General features: G+C 42.4%; 1 protein-coding gene across 1 annotated transcript in view; it reads right to left on the bottom strand.

Moving 5' to 3' along the window:
• The window catches only part of LOC132824298 (ethanolamine kinase 1-like), a 378,459-nt gene that overhangs the window by 262,900 nt on the left and 88,872 nt on the right, over positions 1-26,687 (bottom strand). The window contains exons 2-3 of the mRNA XM_060838642.1: positions 26,178-26,437; positions 7,898-8,014 (exon numbers count right to left, since the gene is read on the bottom strand). Of these exons, the coding sequence (XP_060694625.1) occupies positions 7,898-8,014; positions 26,178-26,437 (377 nt within the window). The remainder of the gene's footprint in view (positions 1-7,897; positions 8,015-26,177; positions 26,438-26,687) is intronic.

Here is a 26,687-nt window from a genome sequence, read left to right as displayed (position 1 = left end):
CCACTTCTGAACTCAGATACGCCAGCAGTGAAGGTCAATATATCAGTTTTCCTAATTACTTGTTGGAGGAAGGGCCTGCCACTTTCCTCCTGGTATTTCCTCAATATGCTACATAACAAAACTCACATTGCTGTCTGGATAAAGCTGCAATATCCCATTGCAAGGGACTATGAATGAGTGACATAGCATTGTGGCTGTGTAGTTGCAGGCCGGCAGCAATGATGAGATTACCTTGGCCTGGATTTTAGCCAGTGCTCCCCTGTCATTGCTCCTCTGAAACTGACAACTTCTGGATCCTGCACATGGACAGTTAAACACAGAAAACTAGAAATTATTATCAATCATTCAGTATTTTTCCATAGGCCCACTGGAGTTCCCTCCAGACTATATTCATAAGATACAGGAGCAGAAGTAGGCCATTTGGTCCATCGATTCTGATCCGCCATTCGATCATGTCTGGTATACTCCTCACCCCCTTTTTCCTGTCTTCTCTCTAAATCCCTTCAATCCGTTACCAATTAAAAACTGAACTCCTCCTCAAATTTACTCATTGTCCAAGCATCTACCGCACTTTGGGGTAGTGAATTCTACAGATTCACAACCCTTTGGGAGAAGTAGTTTCTCCTCAACTCTGTTTTGAGTTTGCTACCCTTTACCCTAAGACTATACCTCTTGTCTTTGAATGCTCCACAAGTGGAAGCCTCTGCTCCACTTCTATTTTATCCACACCTTTTCTCATCTTGAACACCTCAATTTGATCTCCCCTCATTCTCCTAAATTACAGACAGTATAGACCAAAACTGTTCAATCTACCTTCATATGACAAATCCCTCAGCTCTGGGATCAATCTAGTGAATCTCCTCTGAACTGCCTCCAATGCCACTACATCTTTTCTCAAATAGGGAGACCAAAATGTGCACAATGTTGCAGGTATGGTCTCACCAATACTTTAACAATGACTGCAGATGCTGGAAACCAGATTCTGGATTAGAGTGGTGCTGGAAAAGCCCAGCAGTTCAGGCAGCATCTAAGGAGCAGGAAAATAGATGTTTCGAGCAAAAGCCCTTAATCAGGAATACAGGCAGAGTGCCTGCAGGGTGGAGAGCTAAATGAGAGGAGGGTGGGGGTGGGGAGAAAGTAGCATAGCATACAATAGGTGAGTGGGGTTGGGGATAAAGGTGATAGGTCAGGAAGGAGGGTGGGGGAAGGTAGCAAAGAGTACAAAGGGTGAATGGTGGTGGGATGAAGGTGATAGGTCAGAGAGGAGGGTGGAGCGAATAGGTAGAAAGGAAGATAAACAGGTAGGACAGGTCATGAGGACAGTGCTGAGCTGGAAGTTTGGAACTGGGGTGAGGTGGGGGAAAGGGAAATGAGGAAACTGGTGAAGTCCACATTGATGCCCTGGGGTTGAAGTGTTAGATTAGATTACTTACAGTGTGGAAACAGGCCCTTCGGCCCAACAAGTCCACACCGACCCGCCGAAGTGCAACCCACCCATACCCCTACATTTACCCCTTACCTAACACTACGGGCAATTTAGCATGGCCAATTCACCTGACCCGCACATCTTTGTGACTGTGGGAGGAAACCGGAGTACCCGGAGGAAACCCACGCAGACACGGGGAGAACGTGCAAACTCCACACAGTCAGTCGCCTGAGGCGGGAATTGAACCCAGGTCCCTGGCGCTGTGAGGCAGCAGTGCTAACCACTGTGCCACCGTGCCGCCCGAGGCAGAAGATGAGGCATTCTTCCTCCAGGCGTCGGGTGGTGAGGGAGCGTCGGTGAAGGAGGCCCGGGACCTCCATGTCCTTGGCTGAGTGGGAGGGGGAGTTGAGCCACAGGACGGTGTGGTTGATTGGTGGAGGTGTCCCAGAGATGTTCCCTAAAGCGCTCTGCTTGGAGTTGTCCAGTCTCCCCAATGTAGAGGACACCGCATCAGGAGCAACGGATACAATAAATGATATTGGTGAACGTGCAGGTAAAACTTTGATGGATGTGGAAGGCTCCTTTGGGGCCTTGGATGGAGGTGAGGGAGGAGGTGTGGGTGCAGGTTTTGCAATTCCTGCAGTGGCAGGGGAAGATGCCAGGAAGGGAGGCATGGTTGTTGGGGGGCATGGACCTGACCAGGTAGTCACTACCTCACCAATACTTTGCATAGTTACAACAATGCTTCCTTACCTATATATTCTATTCCTTTAGGTATAAAAGCCAAAATTCCATTTGATTTCTTTATTATCTGCTGTACTTGCATGCCAATTTTCTGTGACACATGATCAAGGACACCTAGGTCCCTCTGCACCGGAGCACCCCAAATTCTCTCCCCATTAAGATAATAGGTTACCTTCCCATTTTTTCGACCCAAATGCATGACCTTGCACTTATCCATGTTAAACTCCATCTGCCACATTTTGGCCCACTTTCCTAACTTATCTATATCATTTGTAAGGGTCTTATTTCTTCACTGCAATTTACTGTCCTGCCTATTTTTGTGTTGTTTGCAAATTTGGCTACAGGGCCTTCTATCCCTCTATCCAAGTCGTTAATGTAGATTGTAAATAGCTGGGGTCCAAGGACCACACCATTAGAGAAATTATTGATCTGTTGGGATTTTGTTTCTAATCTTTGTCAAATTTTAATCATGTAAACAAAACGCTTCTGTACTCTTCTCTTCTTCTCACTTTCACTATCTCTGGATTGTAAACAGATTTTCTTTATCATTTTGACTGTTCACACTCTTATCGAATATGATTTTCAATTTTTCACTACTGTATGCCTCATTGCATCATGTGGTACAATATGGCAAATCATTATGCATGTGTTACAATGGGATGATCAGAAGCCTGCCAAGTCAGAAAATGATCAAATACCAAAGAATCCTATTATTTCAAGTTCCTTCATTCCAATGAAATAAAACAGGCATGGTTAATTGCTCAGTCCTGACTTTAATCAGATGATGGCATGGAGATTTCAAAGAAGCTCCTAATGCCAATAAAAGTGAACATTTTAACTGATAATACTTGAATCTAAGAATGCCTTAGGAAATATTCATTTTGGATTATCTATCATATCACTTTAGCTTCCTAGCCATCTTTCCAGAAGTGAAAACTGACCTTTTACTCTTTGTCCATTACAACAACTTATCCACCTACAACATATCTTTGATCTACATCCTGACTCATTAATTTAACATTCTTTACAGTTACAACAATCGTCTCCCATTCCTTTCCATTTGACTTTTGTTAATCAGTAAAACATTTTGCTGAACATTTTAAGCTTACTAATGAAGACAAAGCCTACGAAAATAAAGGGAAGGGAGAGCACGGACAGAAAATTGACTCAGTCATTGGAAATAGAACAGTAGTGAGCAGCTGTGCTTCAGACTGAAATATAGTGTACTGTGGGTTTTCCTGAGGATTTTGGCATTTCTCGATAGCTTTAAAGACCTAGATATGGACACAAAGAGCACAATGTCAATATTTGTAATTGCTAGAAGTACTATGCATTATAAGGAGAATAGTGATAGACATCAAAAGGACATGGGCAGGTGGTGGAATTAGCAGAGTTGTGGAAGATTGAATATAATTGTAGCTTTGCTAGTTGCATACAGGAGAAAGTTAGGACTGCAGATGCTGGAGATCGGGGTTGCATAGAGTCCATTATATGGATCTGTGAGATGGGTTCAATCATTGGATTTGATTATCTTCACTTCCAAGATTGGCGTCTCACAGAGGTATGTGGACTGAAAGTATATTTTCACTTTGAAAACATAATGTAATGGCAGTAGGTAGTTTTCCCTTTTATTCTGACTTGCAGCTCCTTTTACTTTTGGAAAGTAATTAATGCCAAGTCAACTCCACTGCTTTATAAATCAAACACCTGATGGAATTTGCTGGCCAATCCACCAATGTCTACTTGAGGGAATAGATTTGAGGCAATCTTGAAATCTTTGCTAACTTCCTCAGATGTACAGAGATTTTCTGGGTGCAACTGTTTTCCTTTCATAGAATCATAGAATCCCTACAGTGTGGAAACAGGCCCTTCAACCCGACAAGGCAAAAGTGAGGACTGCAGGTGCTGGAGATTAGAGTCGAGAGTGTGGTGCTGGAAAAGCACAGCAGGTCAGGGAGCATCTGAGGAGGAAGAAAATCTCCAAGCCCTCCATTTCTTCCTCTCCCAATGTTCCCACCTGTACCCTTCCACTGACACTCTAATTCGTTTGGCTAAACTGGTCCTCGCCCTCAATAATTTCTCGTTTGAATCCTCCCACTTCCTTCAGATGAAAGCGGTAGCCATGGACATCCACATGGGCCTGACTATGCCTGTCTATTTGTTAGCTATGTGGAACAGTCCATCTTCTGGAGTTACACTGGCGCCACTCCCCACCTCTTCCTCCGCTACATTGATGACTGCACCACCGCCACCTTGTGCTCCCACGAGGAGGTTGAACAGTTCATCAACTTGACCAACACATTCTGCCCCAACCTTAAATTCACCTGGACCATGTCTGACACCTCTCTCCCCTTCCTGGACCTCTCCATCTCCATCAAGGGTGACTGACTCAACACCAACATTTTCTACAAACCCACTGACTCCCACAGCTACCTGGATTATACCTCCTCACACCTTGCCTCCTGTAAAAATCCTATCTCTTATTCCCAATTCCTCTGCCTCCACCACATCTGCTCACAGAAGGACCAGTTGCACCATAGAACAAACCAGATGGCCTCCTTCAAAGACCGCAATTTCTCCTCCCATCTGTTTGATGATGCTCTCCAGAGCATCTCATCTACTTTCTGCACCTCCGCCCTTGAACTTCACCCCACCCCCCAAATTGCAACCAGGACATAACCACCCTGGTCCTCATCTTCTACCCCCACCCCCAAATCTCTGTATACATCACATCATTCTCCGCTATTTCCGCCACCTACAAACAGAAGCCACTGTCAGAGATATGTTTCCCTCCCCACCCCATCCACTTTCCGTAAAAACTGTTCCCTCCACGACTACCTCATCCGATCCACGCCTCCGACCAACCCACCCTCCCCACCCAGCACCCTCCCCTGCTACCACAGGAATTGGAAAAACTGCACGCACACCTCCCCCTCACTCCGTCCCAGGCCCCAAAGGAGTCTTCCACATCCAAAGTTCAACCTGCACTTCCACACATGTAATTTACTATGTTCGTTGCTCCTAATGCAGTCTCCTCTACATTGGGGAGACAGGACGCCAACACGCAGAGCGCTTCAGAGAACATCTCTGGGACACCCATACCAACCAACTACACCGCCCCGTGGCCGAACACTTCAACTCCCCCTCCCACTCTGATGAGGACATGCAGGTCCTGGGCCTCCTCCATTACCACTCCCTTACCACCTGACGCCTTAAGGAAGAGGGTCCCATCTTCTGCCTTGGGACCCTCCAACTCCATGATATCAATGTGTACTTCACCTGTTCCTTATTTCCCTTTCCCCCACCTTACCCCAGTTCCAACTTTCCAGCTCAGCACTGTCCTCATGACCGGTCCCATCTGTCGATCTTCCTTCCCCTTATCCACTCCACCCACCCTCCACTCCACCATTACCTCCACCTCTATCCACCTATTGCGCCTTCAGCCTAAAAGTCCACACCAACCCACTAGAGAGTAACCCATCCAGACCTATTCCCCTACCCTAATACCCCTGACTAATGCATCTAACCTACACATCCCTGAACGCTATCAGCAATTTAGCATGGCCAATTCACATAACGTGCACATCTTTGGATTGTAGGAGGAAACTGGAGCACCCGGAGGAAACTCACGCAGACATGGGAAGAATGTGCAAACTCCACACAGACAGTCACCTGAGGCTGGAATCGAACCCAGGTCCTTGGCACTGTGAGGCAGCAGTGCTAACCATTGAGACCCCTTGATATTTTTCGGAATTTTCTCCACACCTGGTAAGTTTTGTGATTTTTAATTGGTAGGACCACAGACCCAACTTCAATTTGTTTACATTCTCAGCACTAAGCATATCTGCTCAGAGTCGATCCTTTCACTGCAGCTCACAGTTCGACTCAGTCCTGATGTTATGTCTGTTCAGAACCAAAGTTAAGCAATCACGCATTGTCTGACAGCTCGCTGCACACTTTCATTCCTTGATTGAAGAAAAGTGACGATTTCAGGCATCAGATATAAAGGTCTTTGCAGAATCTTCCCTTTATTTAGCCATGTGACATCAGCTTGGGGGATTAGATTATAGTCGGCAGCATCGAGTTTATTGAGCAAGAGTGGTGCTGAAGAGCTCTTGCTTGAATCAAGTTTACAATTTTAACAACAACTTTCATTACATGAGAAAGGTCCATCACTTTACATGCTGATGCTCGCTGGTAATTGACAAAAGAGAGGAAACCAGGATCATTTCTGCAAAAAACTCACATGCCAGATTTGCACCAAGCATGGCTGGTGCACCATTAGTTTGGAAGGAAACCAGTCACTTGTTCGGAATGTGTCTCTTTGTATGTACCTTTGGAATTTGTTGGAGAGATTCTTACATCTTTTTGAGGGACAAACGGGTGACAAGATCCTTTATAATTGATAGTTTTTAAAATCTGTGCACAAAACAAAAATAAAACGGGGCTTTCCTTGTCTCGCTGATGGATTCATCAAACTTTAGTGAGATTTGAGACAATCCTGAAATTGCCTGTTGAGTCCATTCACAGTGCTTTAGGTCACAGAATCCCTACAGTGCAGTTAGAGGCCATTTGGCCCATTGAGTCTGCACCAATCCTCTGAAGACCTTCCTAGCCACACCTACACTGCTACCCTATCCCCAGGACCCCACATTTACCATAGCTAACCCACTTAGCTTGCACATCCCTGGACACTATGGGGCAATTTAGCATGTCAAATCCATCTAACCTGTGAGAGGAAACTGGAGCACCTGGTAGAAACACACCCATACACAAGGAGAATGTCCAAACTCCACACAGACAGCTGCCCAAGGCCAAACTTGAACCTGGGACTCTGGCTCTGTGATGCAGCAATGCTAGCCACTGAGCCACCATGCTTCCCTCCTGTTAAAAGATGTCTTCAAACATTCTACTCATCTTGCTACTATGCAGGATCAAGTGACATGGTCTGGAATGTTGTTATTATATTTTCTTTGTTCTTAAAGTCTTTGAATCAAGAGTCAGCAACAACAATCATTGTTTCTTTAATTACTTCAATATCTGTAAATGATTTCTTGTTTTTTTTTGGCAGAAGATGGCAAATGTGAAATGCCACTTCTGTACAAGCATTAGCTTTTGCTGCTGATTTAGACACAAATAATCGGGGAGCCTTCAAGACATCCTTCAGGTCATCAACATTCTATGCCCAAAACATGCTATTCAAGGGAAGGTTATGCTTGAATTTATGGTGTATCACTATATGGTACTATTCCAAATTTCTCATTTTAATTATCAAAACTTATCAATGTACTTTTTTGTACCTCCAGAAGCAGATGCCATGCAGGGGTATGACTATCAACATGTGCACAGCGAGGGGATGCAGACGGGTGGTGAGATGAACTGTTGGATACTCTGATCAACCAGTTGATTGTGATCTACGTGTTTGAACCCATGGCTTCAAACAAAGTTTACACAAGCATAAACAATTCTGCAACGTTGGTATGATAAATAGATACAAACTAGGTTGTTTCAAATTTTCACCAGGAATGCTTAGCATGCTTATGCAATTGCTTTGTTTGTTATTTCTACTGAGACACTAAACCATTGAAAATAGGTTAATGCATCTGTCAAAATAGATGAAAAAGAAGTTTGGCTTTAGAGCAATAAATAGAATAATATTTAAGAGTTGCATTTCAATGGAAAAGCAATTGATTCTGCTCCTACCTCACACATGCTGATGGCTTGAGCTGGTTGGTATTCAGTAAAGTCAGGTACTTGGAGATAGTAGTCCAAAGGACTGGTTCAGAAGGATAGCCATTATCAGTTTGAACAGAATGAAATCGAGCCAGTTCCTTGGCTACAAGCCTATGGCAAGAAAGTAAAATAATATCAGTACTAGTAATTTATATATCATTAAAATATTATATGCATTGAAAGTTTTGCAAATTAGCCATCTGCTAAATTTCTCACTTTGAAAAGATCAGAAGGTGCTGGAAATATTCAATGGCCTGTCAGCGTGGAGAGACTAACAGATGATGTTTCAAATTGAACCTGACACTTCTGCAGAACTCTATCACACACTTGAGTCATTGTGTCAACTTTGTACTCTCTCCACGGATGCTGTCAGACCTATTCAGTATTTTTAGCACTTTCTGTTTTTATTTCAAATTTCCAAACTATGCAGTACCTTGCTTTTATTTTTGATTAAAAAATCAGTTTGAGTGTGAATTTTGTAGGTAATGAAAAATCACCAAATCACTAATTTTAAGGTCTAGCCTGTCCTTTACTGAAAATCAAGAGATAATGATACTCCAATGCAAAACCTTAATGTACGAACTAGCTTCACTGTTTCGGATGGTTTCCAGATTTAGGAAGGACATTGAGGCTTTAGTGAGGGTACAGCAGTTAGCTGCTGAGACTCTGTCAATATGAGGAAACACAAATGCAAAGGAAATATAAGAAATTGTACTTTTTTCCATTAGTATAATGCAGATTACATGATGATATGAAAGAATTGTTTAAGATTATGCAAATAAATGGTATAGAAGCATATGTTTTTGTACTTGAAGAATCAAGAATGAGGGTTTATAGACATATTAGAAGTTAGAGACTTGCAACATGGGGCAAAAGAAATTTCTTTACACAGAATATTAAATCTGAATTGTTTAATTTACCTTCAGAATTAATGGGAAAGACAAAAACTTTGGGTTGAATCTTACAATTTTTAGGCCAAATCTGAGTTGCATAGAGATTTTTGGATGGTTTTCACTGCGGAGCCTATTGAACCTTCTCACCTTATACTACTAAACTCACCTCGTTAATTACCTACCATGTCACCTCTCATGTCTGAATTCCACCTTTGCTGGAACTCACCACTAGACTTATATCTGCTGAAATATCAGCATTCCTGGCACTTGAACCATGTTAAAAAGCCTGTTGTGCACTGAGACAATCACTGTCAGTGTGGAGATACCCTGCATAGTCCCTGACATTTGACTCAGAAATGGCAGAAAGGAGAAATTGGCACCTTACTTTACGTGTAGAGATCTGGATCAAGGTAGGTGTTGTGCAGCCCAACATTTGGATCCTCACCTCTATGACGCTGACCTCCCAGTGCAGGTGCTGGACTGGTATTGAATGCTGCCCTTGACTTACTGTGCCAGGACCCCTGAGTGAAGACTATCCCACTTGATTTGACTGAGGCTTGCTGCCAGCTATAACAAGCTTCCTGGCTTTGTGTCTGTGCTAAATGGCTTGGCAAGGCAACTGTAATGTGAACCTGGTATTTCTGGCTGAGGGGGCAAAGCGCAAAAGGCATAGATGCTGTGAGCATCAGATAGGCTCAGACTGAGGGAGTGTTATGAGAGCAGCAAACAGCCCAGAGATGTAGCCTGGTCCAGTCCACGGGCTGGGTGCATGTCCAAGAGCACAGTGTCCTTACTGCAGCATCACAATGGTAGTGGCTTGTGCAGCATTGAGTACATAAGAGTCCTGTAAGTGATTCAGCGATGTACTATGGGAATCCGTAGACACTGGCACATATTGGATGCCAAAGCCCATGGATGTAATGTGCGTGTGGCAGTGCCCATGGAGTCTGCCTGAGATGGTGGTGCTCTCTCAGTTTAAATTGTTGCACAGCAGCCAATAGGATGACATCTGTGGCCCGCCTGGACAATTTCCTTGGATTGGAGAGGGTTCTGAAAACCAGCCCATGGAATGGTATATTGACCTTGTTCAGCCATTCAGTGCACTTCTACCTCAACTTGCATCACCCTTTCTGAACCATATATGTTTCAGACCAGAAAGTTTCAATTGCTGCAGCCAGGAAAGGAAAATCAGGGCAGGACTTATACACTTAATAGTAAAGTCCTGGGGAGTATTGTTGAACAAAGGTCATGGAGTGCAGGTTCATAGTCCTGTTCAAGTGGAGTGCCAGTTAGAAGGATAACGAAGAAGGCATTTGCAATGCTTCCTTTTTGGGTCTGTACTGGGAGAAATTAAAGACTGCAGATGCTGGAGATCACAGTTAGAGCACAAGATGGTGCTGATACAGTCATCAGTGTAATGGAGGAAAAGGTGGGGAATGGTGCCAGTGTAACTGCAGATGTTTTGTTCTAAGTATCCTATGAAGAGGCAGGCATAGCTGGGGCCCATGTGGGTGTCCATGGCTACCCCTTTGATCTAAAGGAAGTGGGAAGATTTGAAGGCGAAGTTGGAGAGTGAGGACCAGTTCAGCCAATCGAATCAGTATATCGGTGGAGGGGTACTAGTTGGGTCAGTGGGAGAGGAAGAAACAGAGGGCTTTTCCATGGCAAATGGGCACATACAGGGACTGGATGTCCACAGTGAAGATGAGGCATTGGGGGCTGGGGAAACATAAGTCATGGAGGAGGTGGAAGGTGAGGCTAGTGCCCCGAATGTATGTGGTGAGTTCCTGGACCAAGGGGAAGGGATGGGATGATATTGAAATATAAGGAGATAAGTTCAGTGGGACAGGATCAGGCAGAGACAATGGGTCGATCGGGGCAGTCAGGTTTGTAGATTTTGGGTAAGAGGTGGAACCGGGCGGTGCGGGATTGGGGGACTATGAGATTGGAGGCTGTGGACAGGAAATTCTCCTGAGGGATGAAGTTGTGGATGGTCTGGAAGATGATGGTTTGATGATGGGGAGGTGAGGTCATGGTCGAGTGGACTGTTGGAGGAGGTATCTGAGTTGGCACCTGGCTTCAGGGTGTACAGGTTGGTGTGCCATTCATGACTGTATCAGCATCACCTCATGCTCCAAAGGGGAGATCGAACAGTTCCATCAACTTCACGAAAGCTTCCACCCTGACCTCAAGTTTACCTGGACCAGCTTGGTCACCTCTCTCCTTTTCCTGGACCTCTCCATCTCAATCTCCGGCGATGGACTCAACATGGACATCTACTTCAAACCCACCAACTCCCACAGTTACTTGGATGACACCTCCCCTCCCCCCGTAAAAACATGATCCCTTACTCCTAATTCTTCTGCCTCTGCTGTATCTGCTCCCAGGAGGAGCAATTCCACTCCAGGATATTCCAGATGGCCTCCTATTTCAAGGACCACAATTTTCCCTCCCACGTGATCAAGAATGCCCTTCAGCATATCTCCTCTACTTTCTGCACCTCTGCTCTTGAACCCCACCCCTCCACTACAACAAGGATAGAACCCCTATGTTTTCCACCCCACTAATCTCCGGATACAGGTCATCATCCTCCGCTATTTCTGCCACCTACTATCAGATACCACTACCAAATAAATAGTTCCTTCCCTATTCCTATCTATGTTCCACAAAGGCCATTCCCTCGGTGATTCCCTTGTTAGGTCCACGCTCCTCACCAACCCATCCTCCTCATTCAGCACCTTCCTTTGCCACTGCAAGAGGTGTAAAACCTGCACCCACATTTCTCCCCTCATCACTGTCCAAGGCCCCAAAGAATCCTTTCACATCCAGCAGAGAGGTTCTTGCACATTCGAACACCTCATTTACTGTGTCCATGCTCTCGATGCAGTCTCCTCTACATCAGGGAGACAGAATGCCAAATTACAGAACATTTCAGAGAACATCTCTGGGTCACACAAACCAATCAACCCCACTGCTCTGTGGCCAACCACTTCATACACACACACACACACACACACACACACACACACACACACACACACACACACACACACACACACACACACACACACACAGTTTTTCGGATGCTGCCTGACCAGTTGTGCTCTTCCAGCGCTACACTTTTTGACTTTATTGGTCAGTACATTGAGTATAGGAGTTGGGAGGTCATGTCATTACCGGATGGAACATTGACTCGACCTCTTTTGGAATACTGTGTGCAATTCTGGTCTCCCTGCTATAGGAAGAATATGGTGAAACTTGAAAGGGTTCAAAAAGATTTACAAGGATGTTGTCAGGGTTTGAGCGATAGAGAGAGGCTGACTAGGCTGGAGCTGTTTTCCCTGGAGTGTCAGAAGCTTGGGGATGATCTTATAGAGGTTTATAAAATCATGAGGGGCTTGGATAGAATAAATAGACAAGGTCTTTTCCCCAGAAGAGAGGACTGCAGATGTTGGAGATCAGAGTTGAAAAGTGTGGCGCTGGAAAAGCACAGCAGGTCAGACAGCATCAGAGGAATTCTTCCCCAGGGTGGCAAAACTAGATAGCACAGGTTTAAGGTGAAGGGCATAGATTTATAAGGGACCTACGGGACAACCTTTACAGGCAGAGGGTGGTGCGTGTATGGAATGAGCTGCCAGAGGACGTGTTGGAGGTTGGTATAATAACAACAATTAAAGGGTATCTGGATGGGTACATGAAGAGGAAGGGTTTAGAGGGGTATGGGCCAAGTGCTGGGAAATGGGACTAGCTTTTCTGGTCAGTTGACTCTATAACTCATTGGCAGCTTTTTGGGGAGGATCTTTTTTGAAGAAATGCATTTACACAGATATACAGGCTAGCTTGCTGCAATCATGTGACCTCTACCTCTTTCATTTTAGTGGCTGCCAGTAAACACATTTCAAGAAAAATGGTGCCTCAAGTCTAATGTTGACCTTTCATGAATTGCCAATGCTGTAAGGGATTGGCTACTATTTTAAAAAAAAAGCAAGGAAGAATTCAAACTTTGGGCTGCAATTTTGAACTGCTAGGCGTATCGGAATGGCTATGAATTTTCCACTCTCTGCTGCTAGGGAAATGCAACAAGATATGAGACAGAACTGGATTTTTTTTCCTCAGTGGAAAACAATGTAATTACCAGAGAACTGAATAAAAACCAACCATTTATTGCTTCCAAAACTCACTGAGGAACAGAGAAGCCAGACAGAGTAATGTTGAAGGTGTTAAAGACATACTTTGAATCCCATATGCATGTTACTTATAAACAGTACACATTCAAATCTCAGCTCAGGGGGGAAGGGAGGCTATTGATTAGTACGTCATAGCACTGACATATCTAGCTGAATCCTATGTTTGAACAGCTAAAAGATGATCTCATCAATGAGGCTGTCTTAGACATACGGGTTTCCACTGTGACAGCACATCTGCGGAAAGAGGAGAAACTTACTCTCAAGAATGCTTTAAATGTGCAGAAGCTCTGAGATGTAAATTATAGCTACAGGGTATTCATGGGAAAACAAATTAGCCTATGCATTATTACTAAGATACATTCAAAGTTGAATGAGGAAATTATATTGGGAAAAAGAGAGAAATATTTGCACAAGAGCCAGCAGAAAGATCAAGGCAAGGATGCAAATTAATTGCGCACAAGCATTAAATTTGAAAGAAGTAAAGCAAGTCTGTAAAGGTAGTTGCGAGAGCAATGTCAGCTGATTCTGGTTAGCAACTCCACGATATGTAACACATTGGTATCAGGAGGCATAAAGTTAATAAACGTTTTCTACCTTTTAGAATAATAACTGTGGAAGGAGAGTATCAAATGAAGGTGAAGTGTCAAATAGTGCAATATCATGAGCTTCACACACCTGCGCAAACTAGCTCAAGACGATAACCCAAAAGTTAAACTATTGAAAGATCAATTTGAGATAGTATAATGGAAAGATGGTCATCTCAAGAGGACAAATAAAGCTGAGAGCCCAATATAATGGGAGGAACAACGATCTACAGACCTAGATATAAATACTTAAGCAAAATCCACTCACTTCAACTGAAGCAAATTTAAAGCTTGGTCCAATTCAAGTGTAGGATCGGTATAAGCCCACACAAGCTATAAGATCTGCAGTATTTTGCAGGCTACTATGCAACTGACAGCTTTCCAGATCCTGAAGGATTACAAAGATGTTCTTACAGGTCTTCCTAATAAACATCATAGCTTAGATGAGAGTGTGAGATGAATTTTATATCTGTCAAGGGGTATTCTAGTTGCTTGCACGCACAGCCTGATCAATGAGGTATGGGAATGAGTGGCCCTACGATCTCAGGAGCATCTGAAAAATAAACAAAAATGTGAAGAAATTGTTTGTGGAGTTGGCAGTAATCAATGTTAAAGACTGAATGATGAAATGACAGTCATTACAGAAAAGCAGAAGAAAAATCTTAATGGAAACAAAGAACAGGAGCAATAAGGAAAGAAACCCAAAATAGCTATTGATTCTGACCAAGTCTCTGTTGTAAGCTCAATATATCTGATGGCAAAGAAATTCAGAATAATGCAGATATTCCCATATTAACTAATGTTCTGTCCTGAACCTCATCAGATACAATGTCTTATCATCATGCACTAAGTTCTTAAAAAGCAAAAGTGTGATCAACAGTCAATATTGAGTTAGAAATCTCAGACAGGATTGCAATCATTTCCAAACACTTTTCCACTCCAACTTCTGTTAAAGGAAGAAGCATTTCACCATTAGTTACTGTGCCTTAGCACTACCCAGTTTTCCTTTCCTTCATTATGTTATGAGGCAAGGTTAAGTTGTGTGGTTGGCGAAAAGGACATTTATGACTGTATTGTTTTCTGGTGTTTAGTGGATACTTTCACACAATAAAAACATCTCCTTGTTACAGTACTAAAAGGACATTAGCACCAACAGAACTACAGGGAAGATACAATACTTCAACAATTTTAGTCAGCAGCAGCATTCAACTAACTATTATAAAATCAAGGGCATACATTTCATTGCTTCCTATCCATTCATTTTAACAATAAAATAACCTTTAATAGAAAAATGAAAGAAAGTCCTTTGCATATGGAATATCTCTGCTCCCTGTTAGAAGTTTAGCAGCATTGATTTAGCCCTTATGTGTTGCCAATAAGTCAACACCTTCAAGGGAGGGGAATTGAGTAGAGCGATGAAGAGGGAAAGAAACAGGATATGTTTTTAGATTAGATTAACTACAGTGTAGAAACAAGTTCTTCGGCCCAACAAGTCCTCACCAACCCTCCAAAGAGTAACCCACCCAGACCCACTTCCTCTCTGACTATTGCACCTAACACTATGGGCAATTTAGCTTGGCCAATTCACCTGACCTGCACATCTTTGGACTATGGGAGGAAACCAGAGCACCCGGAGAAACCCACGCAGACATGGGGAGAATGTGCAAACTCCACACAGACAGTTGCCTGAGGCCAGAATCAAACCTGGGACTTTGGTGCTGTGAGGCAGCACTGCTAACCACTGAGCCATCGTGCCGTGTGGGATCCTGCTGTCTTACTCTATACAAAACTGACAAAAAGGATTTTTTATTTCCTCACCTCAAAAGCAGAATGCAAGGAGTCGTCTTGAATTCTAAGAGCATACACGTTATATAGTAACATGAGTGGATGAAGGATAACGACCAAAAACACTTGTGACCTCTCGCCCTTCTTTCAAAGTAAACTTTTCAAGACCCCTTTTACAGCAATAACTTTTTTTTAAAACTAAATACATTAAAAGTGTTCTGTTCTGTCTCATTGCAAGAATGCATGGTTTGAGTAAATCGCTCAGAAATGTAAGAACACTCATAACCCCAGTCCTTTCATTTTCAGAGCTTTTAAGGTTGGTAAGGTTTAAAGGAAATACATTAATAATTACTGCTGATTTACAGGAAACAAATATTAACCAAATGTCCATTTAACCTTTAATTAACATTAGTAATATTATTGTACTGCAAAATAAATAATAGTTGATGTTTGATCCAGCATTAATACCTGCAGTAAAAAGATTGGTTATTAAAAAGAAGTACACATGATTTTGTTTTAGTTAGAAAGTTACATTTTCTCTTTCCCTGAATTAATATCTACAACAGGATCACTACAAAATGATTTACAGTCTGAACAGACAAACATTCATATTGCACTGTGAACTCCACTCAAACACAAAAAAAATCAACAAAAATTTATTAACTTTCAATGATTGTGCTGCAGCTTTTTAACTGTTTGATTTGTGTGACGAATATCAGACTTATTAAGGTGACATTACTCAGATGCAGCTATATCATTCAAGACATCATCTTCACTCACTATGAACTTTCCTTTTATATCCTTAAGGTCTAAGCATGCCTTCTTACATACTGCCCCATTTATTTTGTGAAGCATATAAACTGGCACGGACACTCGTGTCTGAATTGCATGTTTCTGTGCTATAAATTCCAGGTAATGTTTTAGCACTCATATACAGTCTTACACATTTTTCCCTGGGCCTCAATAACTCCTTACCTCCTTCAGTCTACATTTATTTCCAGTATCTGTTGATTCTTAAAGTAGCAAGATACCACGTCATGACAGCCATTCCACAGTGCACTGTCAATCCTTAGTCCTACCACACCATAAGTCACTGTCATTTTAAATGTTTTATCCAGTTACCAATATCTACATTAGAATCAGAATTTTTAAAAAATATCAACTAGTTGATTTAAGTAAATAACCTACACAGAGGAACCTTGGTTATCTGTAAGACACAGATAGGCAGAATTTTGTTTGGTTAATCAAATGCAGGATAATTGAATGCTGGCTAGCATAGTCAGCCAAGCATTGGGACTTTGTGATCTTGTTTAGATAATCCAAAATTCAGTTAATCAAATGCTGGATAATTGAGGTTCCTCTCTAATTACTTTATTATGAAGTATAGGAACTAATTGATCAAGATATAGAGGCTGAATTTAAGTGCAAGTCATATAGAGATTTTTGAAGGCATTTGTGACATCAGGTCCAGTGGGATTTCTCACTACACCTTACCAAATGCATTTTATTGTGTACTTATCTAACTTCAAAGGCATCATTTATGTCTTGACTCTAGCTCCATCTTATTTCTAGCAAAGCTCACCACCCGAATAGATGTTACTGAACAACCAGCATTCCTTGCACCTGCACTACTTTTGAAAGGTTACAGTGCAGAAGGACATGTATTGACACTCCGCCATGACTCCTTGCTAATGCACAATGGCAGCTGCAAAGCCATGCTACCCATGGCACATGGCTGGTATGGGTGACACTCCCTTACACATGCAACCCTATTTTCGTATTGTCACCATTTAACCTTTTTTTTTAACCTATCCTTTGTAACACGCATCTGAAAACCCACTCGGAGTCCCTTCTCTTCTTTTTCCAATGTCCAGCGGTCATTGTTCACGAAGGGAATATCATGTACAGGGAACCATTTGAACAATTCCAAGTCTGAACTTTATTCACAGCCAGCAAAAGAGATCACAGAGGTAGAGAGTACAATTCAATGCCATAATGCAGACCAAACACTGGCACTTTGACCTGGACAGGGCATGATATTCTTCTGTACCCAGCTAGTATCTACTGGAACTAGGTGTCAGTGAAGTTCTGTCTGCCTTGTGGGGCCTAAGACAACAGAGTTCTGTCATCCACAAAAAGAGCTTCCTTCAGCCATGACAGTTCCTGTTTCCTTAGTTCCTCAGCATCTATCACAATTATTCAGATTCAGCAGACCCTACACATGAAGATGCATCACATTGAACTTTACCTCCTACTATTGTCCCTGTTCCCTGATTCCTAACATTAATAATGCCCACCGTGATGCTCCAAACTCCTCTTCTGAAGGCCACACCTCCTCCTCCTGTAGCCTACCAGTTCAATGCTGCTCAACATACTCCCACTATCACTGTCGTTGTTTCCATATTCATAAATGTCTCCACTTTCTTGACCACATCACTGCTGTTGTAGGCAGACAAATCCCCTGACACTGAGTGTCCGAAGCTGAAAACTAACTGTGCTCACAGGCCTGGACTGGGTGCAGACTGTGCCTCTCCTGACCAGCAGCAGACCCTCCCTGGATGGGACTGAGGACTAGCCCCCACCCAGTTTCTGTCATGGCCACTTGGTTGAACACACGTTCAGAGTGTTTGTCATGTAGGCAGCTAACACACATTGTGCATGTCAAAACAATGTCTCAGTGTGCTGGAAATCAAGCTGCCTCCCCTCACCAGAAAGATTCCTTCTGAAAAACAGTCTGTTCATAAGTCTATGCAAAAGAGCTTGTCAATATGACAGCACTGACAGGCTTTGGCTCTGGTGAAATGCCAATGCACTAACAGACATGGTAAAGTAAGGCGAGGCATGAATGCTGTGAGCATGCAGGTGAACACTAAGTTAGCAAAAACAGAGAGACCAATAAACAGCCCTGAGATACAGCTTGCTCACATTCCTGAGCTGGGTGCACACATATGCTCCCACTGCAGTCTTTCAATGCAAAATGAAGTTGCGCTATGCAATGCAAGTCTGCTGCCTAAGCAGTTTACGCGCGTATCAGAGAGGTGTCATGGTAGTCAAGAGGGTTAGCAAGTGCAGATATCAATGTTGGGTATGTACTATTGTGCCCAAGGTTGAAATCTTGAGATGCTGCTTGGCACTGGTCAACAGTGGAGGCTTCTTGCAGCTAGCAGTGAGTGAAGTTAATAGGTACCTATGTTGATTCCCATGTCGAGACTAAATTCCAATGATCCCTTTCAGTTTTAGATATTTCCTCATTCCATACTGTTTTACTATCCACCTTTGCTTCCTATTTCTGAAAGGTCCAAAAAATATTTTAATATACACTCTTTCTCCCATGCTTCCTTCCTTACCTATGAAGAACTATCTTTAATCCACAAGATTCAAAATTAACCACAAGGAACAAAGAGATTTTATCCTGTTAAACTACTTCTTAGGTGTTTGCTATGAGCCAGGAGTGGATGCCCTTCATCTTAATAAGGTCCCAAAGAAGCAGTATCCTCAGGCCACTTTTCACTCTTCTGTTTGATTAAATATTCGTCAAAATATCTATTCACCCAAAGAATATAAGAAGTCTTGAAGTATTTCTAAATGAAAATGCTATAACAATTATCAAACAAATTCTGTAAAATCCCCATTTGCAAGTTGCAACAATTTCAAACTGGCCACCTTAAAATGTCCATGAGAGCTACCCTTACCTGCTGTTTTAATGTTAGTGGAAGATTACCAACAAGAAGTCCTGCAAAACAGCAGGCTTTAAATTGTTTTTCCAAGATTTCTGCTGATTGCCTGGTGAAATTAAAGTGTGGGACCTCTGTTAGAATGATTAGAAAAGGACCCATTTTAAAAACAGCAAAAGGCTTCAGCCTGATCACTCTCGAAGGAGATGTACGTGACCAACACTCTGTCACTTCACAAGTCCAATAAATGCTTAAATGTAAGGTGGAAGTCCAGTAGGCTACTGAAAGAACAGGCCACTAAACTAAGAAGCAGCAATGGAATATAGCTGACTCCAGCTGTAAAATTGTTTGGCGGTGGTTATGTTGCCATACTTAAACATACTGTATGTTGAACCATGTTTGCACACAGATGAGGGACTTGTGCTGAATGAGGTAAAATATAACAAATGGGAAAAGATCCTGCAGCACAATTCCACCAGCTGGTTTGTTTTCAAAGAAAGCACTCACCATCTTTAAACTCACCTCTCAAAATTGCGTATTCACAAAAGAAATATTTGCATGTAACATCTTAAGTTATATTCTCTACTAGTTGCCCTTATTAAATCAGTTGTTTGTTACCAGCTGGGAGACAGATTTTGCATGCTTCCTTCTTCAAATGACATTTATATTTGTACTCAATGTTCAAGGGAAGCAAGCAACTGACAGAGGAATCCTGACATACAGAGCTTAAAAAGCACACTGTTGAGTTCTTGGACACAGTGACAATGAGTTCTGCATACTAGTTCCTGCTGCATACCAGTTGGTCACAACAGTACCTGAAACCATCATGGGACTTTAAAGGATCAAGCGGTCAAAGAACCTCAAACTTATCTCTAGCTTAAACAAAAATAGAAATTGCAGGAGAAACTATAGATCTGGCAAAATTGGTGGGGAGAAAAGACAGTTAACATTTCGAGTCTAGTGACTCAACCTTGTTACCAATCCTTCCTCATTTCTTTTTCAGACCCTGGACTAGCATGAGAAGAGGAAGTAAATGAAGAGAGGAGATAATTATCCACTGAATATATTTATCAGTGATGCTGGTGATGACAATGATCATGTCATAAAAACACTGGAAGAACTTCAAATGCTGCAAAACAAGAAATCAGTTTGCTCTGAAGAAGGGTTATCAGACACAAATGTTAACTCTGCTTTCTCTTCACGGATGCTGCCAGACCTGCTGGGTTTCGCCAGCAATTTCTGTTTTTGTTGCTGATTTCCAGCATTTGGTTTTTTTTTGGTTTTTTTTCATACAGATATTTGCACATTAAGATTTCGGTCATTGGTGATGAGGATATTGCTCTGGGCAAATCATTGAGCATGACAGGTTCAGATGAATGGAGAGCAAATGCGAATTTGGCCATTACCAAATGCACACTTCAAAGATGTATTGCTTTGCTGGGGTCATTTCTGTAACTTCTTAGGAAAGCAAAGTGAGAGGACTCCAGCTTAACCCCTTAGACACTGACTGAAATGGTACAGAGGTGCCAGGACCAGACAGTTGCACAAGAGATGGAAGACATAGTGTTTCCCAGGACTTAACAATCAAGAGAAAAATCCAACATGGTTCCAAGACTCTCTTGTACCTATACAGAAAAATCATTTTTCAAAATGGCACCTAGATGTGACGTTCATCCAGATATCCATGGAACACACTATTACAGGAAGTAAGGTTGATATTTATTGAGGAACACACACCATGTTTCAATTTACCTTTCTGGATTCACGAGCTTTTATCTTAATTTAAACCCAGCGTCAAATCAATTCATTCTGAAACACTATACTTCAGCATAAATTAATCCCAACATGTCCTAAACTACTGAACACATATTGGACTAGAAACCCAGAGATCATAAATGTAAGCCCTGGTGTGGTAAGATCTGAAGCTGAATTCAATAAATCTGTCTGTTTTTGGGATGACAGCATGACCATGATGGATTCTCATTATATCATTCACGATGGGTCTCCACATAAGCAAATGCTCAAAAATCTTGCCTTCAGCTACTGATGTGAAAATAACAAAGTAGAGACAGAAAAGAAATAACCTATGTTCAGGGATCTGACAACTTAGGTTTGCCAACATTTTGTTCAGCTGTTGACAAAATGCTATGAGTCACTCTCCTAAACACAGCTGGATTCACTTCCTTCTTGTCTATTCCATTTACTAAGTGGCTTATTAGCTGTTTGAGAAATGTGAACATTGTCAGCAGTGCAGGTGCATGCTCATTGGTCAGTTGTTCACAAGAAAGTTGAAAAATGTGGTGCTGGAAAAACACAGCAGGCCAGGCAGCATCCGAGGAGCAGGAGAATCGACGTTTTGGGCATAAGCCCTGAAGAAGGGCTTATGCCCGAAACGTCAATTCTCCTGCTCCTTGGATGCTACCTGGCCTGCTGTGTTTTTCCAGCACCACATTTTTCAACTCTGATCTCCAGCATCTGCAGTCCTCGCTTTCTCCTGTTCACAAGAAAGACCCAGAGGCACTATAGGAAATCAATTTGACTGACAGGATCTTGGCTTTGACTTCACGTAAACGTGGAGAAACATACTTATTTGAAGGCAAGGAATTTTAATCTAAAATTTAAATCTGAAAGGCATTTTGTTAATATATTGAAGAATCATTGAAAATTCAAATCATTTTGTGACATCAAGCAATGGAGCTTGGTGGTCATAGAGACATAGAGATGTACAGCATGGAAACAGACCCTTCGGTCCAACCCATCCATGCTGACCAGATATCCCAACCCAATCTAGTCCCACTTGCCAGCGCCTGGCCCATATCCCTCCAAACCCTTCCTATTTATATACCCATTCAAATGCCTCTTAAATGTTGCAAATATACCAGCCTCCACCACATCCTCTAGCAGCTCATTCCATACATGTACCAGCCTCTGCATGAAAAGGTTGCTCCTTAGGTCTCTTTTATATCTTTCCTCTCTCACCCTTAATCTATGCCCTCTAGTTCTGGACTCCCTGACCCCAGGGAAAAGACTTTGTCTATTTATCCTATCCATGCCTCTCATAATTTTGTAAACCTCCAAAAGCTCACCCCTCAGCCTCCAACGCTCCAGGGAAAACAGCCCCAGCCTGTTCAGCCTCTCCCTGTAGCTCAGATCCTCCAACCCTGCCAACATCCTTGTAAGTCTTTTCTGAACCCTTTCAAGTTTCACAGCATCTTTCTGATAGGAAGACCAGAATTGCACGCAATATTCCAACAGTGGCCTAACCAATGTTCTGTACAGCCGCAACATGACCTCCCAACTCCTGTATTCAATACTCTGACCAATAAAGGAAAGCATAACAAACACCTTCTTCACTATCCTATCTACCTGCGACTCCACTTTCAAAGAGCTATGAACCTGCACTCCAGGGTCTCTTTGTTCAGCAAACTCCCTAGGACCTTACCATTAAGTGTATAAGTCCTGCTAAGATTTCCTTTCCCAAAATGCAGCACCTTGCATTTATCTGAATTAAACTCCATCTGCCACTTCTCAGCCCATTGGCCCATCTGGTCAAGATCCTGTTGTAATCTGAGGTAACCCTCTTCACTGTCCACTATACCTCCAATTTTGGTGTCATCTGCAAACTTACTAACTGTACTTCTTATGCTCGCATCCAAATCATTTATGCAAATGACAAAAAGTAGAGGGCCCAGCACCGATCCTTGTGGCACTCCACTGGTCACAGGTCTCCAGTCTGAAAAACAATCCTCCACCACCACCCTCTGTCTTCTAACTTTGAGTCAGTTCTGTATCCAAATGGCTAGTTCTCCCTGTATTCCATGAGATCTAAACTTGCTTATCAGTCTCCCATGGGGAACCTTGTCAAACGCCTTACTGAAGTCCATATAGATCACATCTACTGCTCTGTCCTCATCAATCTTCTTTGTTACTTATTCAAAAAACTCAATTAAGTTTGTGAGACATGATTTCCCACGCACAAAGCCATGTTGACTATCCCTAATCAGTCCTTGCCTTTCCAAATACATGTACATCCTGTCCCTCAGGATTCCCTCCAACAACTTGCCCACCGCCGAGGTCAGGCTCACCGGTCTATAGTTCCCTGGCTTGTCTTTACTGCCCTTCTTAAACAGTGGCACCACATTTGCCAACCTCTAGTCTTCCGGCACATCACCTGTGACTATCGATGATACAAATATCTCAGCAGGAGGCCCGGTAGTCACTTCTCTAGCTTCTCACAGAGTTCTCAGGTACACCTGCTCAGGTCCTGGAGATTTATCCACCTTTAACCATTTCAAGACATCCAACACTTCCTCCTCTATATTCTGGACATTTTGCAAGATGTCACCATCTATTTCCCTACAGTCTATATCTTCCATATCCTTTTCCACAGTAAATACTGATGCAAAATATTCATTTAGTATCTCCCCCATTTTCTGTGGCTCCAACATAAATGTGTGAAGGACATGTGATTGATGGCATGGTGGTGTATAAATCTCCAGCAGATTTAGGTATGGACAGGAACGCCCAATTATTGGCCTTCCTACCCTGCAGCCAATAGAGACGCTTAAGGACCACATAAACTTGTCACTGCTGGCACTAACCATCAGAGGATGGAACTGTTGCTGTGCAGCATTCCTGATTATTGCTCAGCTGGAGTGGAGGGGGGATCCTTTGACCAAAGTTCACTGGGGCCTGATGAAAGGGTTGGACATCAGAGAAAGGGGCTGACTGCTAGGATCCATCTGCTCAACACCTATTCCCTGGATGCTAACTCACCCATACTTACCGTGGCTCAGTGGTTAGCACTGCAGCCTCACTGCGCCAGGGACCCGGCTTCAATTCCAGCCTCGGGCGACTGTCTGTGTGGTGTTTGCACGTTCTCCTCGTGTCTGCGTGGGTTTCCTCCGGGTGCTCCGGTTTCCTCCCACAGTCTAAAGATGTGCAGGTTAGGTGAATTGGCCAAGTTAAAGTGCCCATAGTGTTAGATGCATTAGTCAGAGGGAAGTGGGTCTGGTGGGGTTACTCTTCGGAGGGTCGGTGTGGACTTGTTGGGTGTAAGGGCCTGTTTCCACGATGTAGGGAATCTAATCATAATCTCCTTGTGACGCCCAATCTGAGAACCCTATCTCCCATGATTGAGGCCTTTGTCCTGGTGCCTCTGCATCCTGGGAGGCATCAGATGCTCTTCCACCAGCAGTTATAGTCTCCTCATGCACTGCTCAGTGAAACAGTTGCCAACAGATGGGCCAGCAACATCTGCCTCAGGGGTCTTCATTGAAGGGCAAGCCCATTTTTGGCTTTGCCACTGCCTGACTGGCATGTCATGCAGAAGGCCTCCCCTGGAAGAAGCAGCAGAGATCTTCTGTCTGTTGCAAGCTGATGAGAGCCCTGACGCCTGAGAAGATTCCGCCCTGTATTTCAGACTACTGCATTTTAACTTGTTTTCATACGTCTCCGAGTCAGGATTTGTGGAAAGTTGGAACATAGACCTTTGTTGGCAACTGCTCCCCTGCAAAACTGTAGCAAGATGTGGCAATCTGCGCAGTGGTTTAATCATTTATTGCCAAACATATGTGTAAAAGATAGAGTGCCATTTACCACACGGATGAAAATTTGCAGTTTTCAAAACACCATATTTTTGTTTATCATAAATTTTATTCCATTTTCAGTGGTAAACCAAAGGAATCCAATTCAGTAGACATTCTGGTATATACTCATAAAGTGACCCAACATCAGATCATAGTTTCCGATGTGCAATGCACTGGAACAACTGCAGAATCAATGCTCTAAAGCAAGAGTACAATAAATACTCCTTTTGGCATGCTGGGCAAAAAAATGAATAATTTCTCTTTTGTCTCCCCAGAAAGTTAGTTTACTAATGAAAAAATGCAATCTCAAACTCAGGTCAGCAAAAATATTTACTGATCAACCAAACTGCCCCACCTAATGACTAAAGCTTATTTTTCTGTTTTACCTTTAAATGAGATGAATATATTAGAGAAACTTATTATTTTAAACACACATTGTCATTCATTGTGCAAATTTGAAAATGAATCTCAAATGCTGGGTTTAAGAAATGACACAAAGAATATTTTGAAATGATACTCATCGTAGCAAAAGAAAATACTCCACTATTCACTCACATATTTTTATCTTACTACAACAGTGCTATATATGTTTCTTGGTGCAAAGCCACAGAATATTTTCATGCCTTTGAAAAGGTAAATATAATCTGACAGTGGGGAATTCATAAGATTATGCAATAAGGCTTTTGGCTATATGTAAACAACGAGCTTTTACTTCATGCATATGATTTCAAGTGACATAAAATATCAGAACTTCCAGAGAGTTAATGACCACTATGAAATATTGTTGATTGTATAATGTACAAAAATCTTTCAGTAGCACACATACTTTGTGAACAACAGTAATCATGCATTGTGCATACTTGCAGATTGCACAGTATCTTGACCAGCATCAGTTTCTGAATGTAATATGTTAAATTTTGAAGGAATGGGGCACAGTCAATAAAACTTTCAATTTATTGAAACATCCAAAACTAAGGGCTATTGATACAAAATTAAACAGAAGAGGTTCAGAATACAAAGCAGGAGAAACCCCCTTGCACTGATAAATGTGAGACTGTATAATGTATTAGCAGAAAGATTTAATATTAGATTGAAGAGATAGATGAAGGGAAGAGATTACAATGACATGGGACTGGCAAGGATGAATATGACTGGAACTAAATTGCTTGTATGGATTAGCTTGATCAATTGGCCTGATTTGTAAAGACCATTAAATTAGCTAGCTCTGTCGAATTTGGCTGTTCTCCTTCGCCAGAATGTCAATCATCTCCTGAACTCTTGGCTCTCTCGCTTGCTTGCTCTCTTTCTAGCTCATGTTCCATAAAACATCTCCAGGGTGATCTCATCCAGGAGATCCACTTGCTCCTCCCTTGGCTGCATTCAACCTTTCTGTCAGGCATCTAAGTGTCTATCCGCAGCAACTCAAACAAAACCACTTAAAATGTTCAGAGTAGATAATGCCATTTTTACCTCCGCATTTGTGAGAGTCCAAGATGATACAAAGTCTTTACAAAATACTACTATTACTTGCAGAAAGGAGAACGAGAATGTAACTACTGTTACCTGTAAATGGATGGTTCCCTGAGTAGCAACATGTTTAAGACAGTGCCGTTAATGAATTCATAGCACATTCCATTCTGAAATGTACAGTAAAAATCTGGAGCACAATGCTGAGCACGAAGAGCCTGAAAACTTTTAACTTCATTGTTGCGGTCCACAAAGAGTTCTGTCATATTGCCATATATTCTTACTAGAACAACATCTTCCATGGCTTGATCTACATGGCAACCGAACAGCTTGTTCGTGATTCCATCGGTGAAAGTCTGGGAACAGAAGTCAAAGAATTATTTTTTTTTCTCATTAAGATCTTTCTCTAGTCCACTTACTTCATAACCTGAATAACACTAAAAGTCTAATGTCAACCAAGCACCAATTAAAGAGGATAAGGTCATCACTAAACTGCTTGCATTTAACATTTACTGCTTCCCCTTCTACTTACCAATTCGCTGACAGCTGAACTTCCAAGTTTACAGTGCAACTTTGGCCCTCCATTAAGCTTATCATCACCTTCAC

This window comes from Hemiscyllium ocellatum, chromosome 18, assembly GCF_020745735.1.
Source record: "Hemiscyllium ocellatum isolate sHemOce1 chromosome 18, sHemOce1.pat.X.cur, whole genome shotgun sequence".
Taxonomy (NCBI): Eukaryota; Metazoa; Chordata; class Chondrichthyes; order Orectolobiformes; family Hemiscylliidae; genus Hemiscyllium; species Hemiscyllium ocellatum.
Note: the sequence above shows the minus strand (reverse complement) of the source record. Positions and strands in the feature narration are given on the sequence as shown.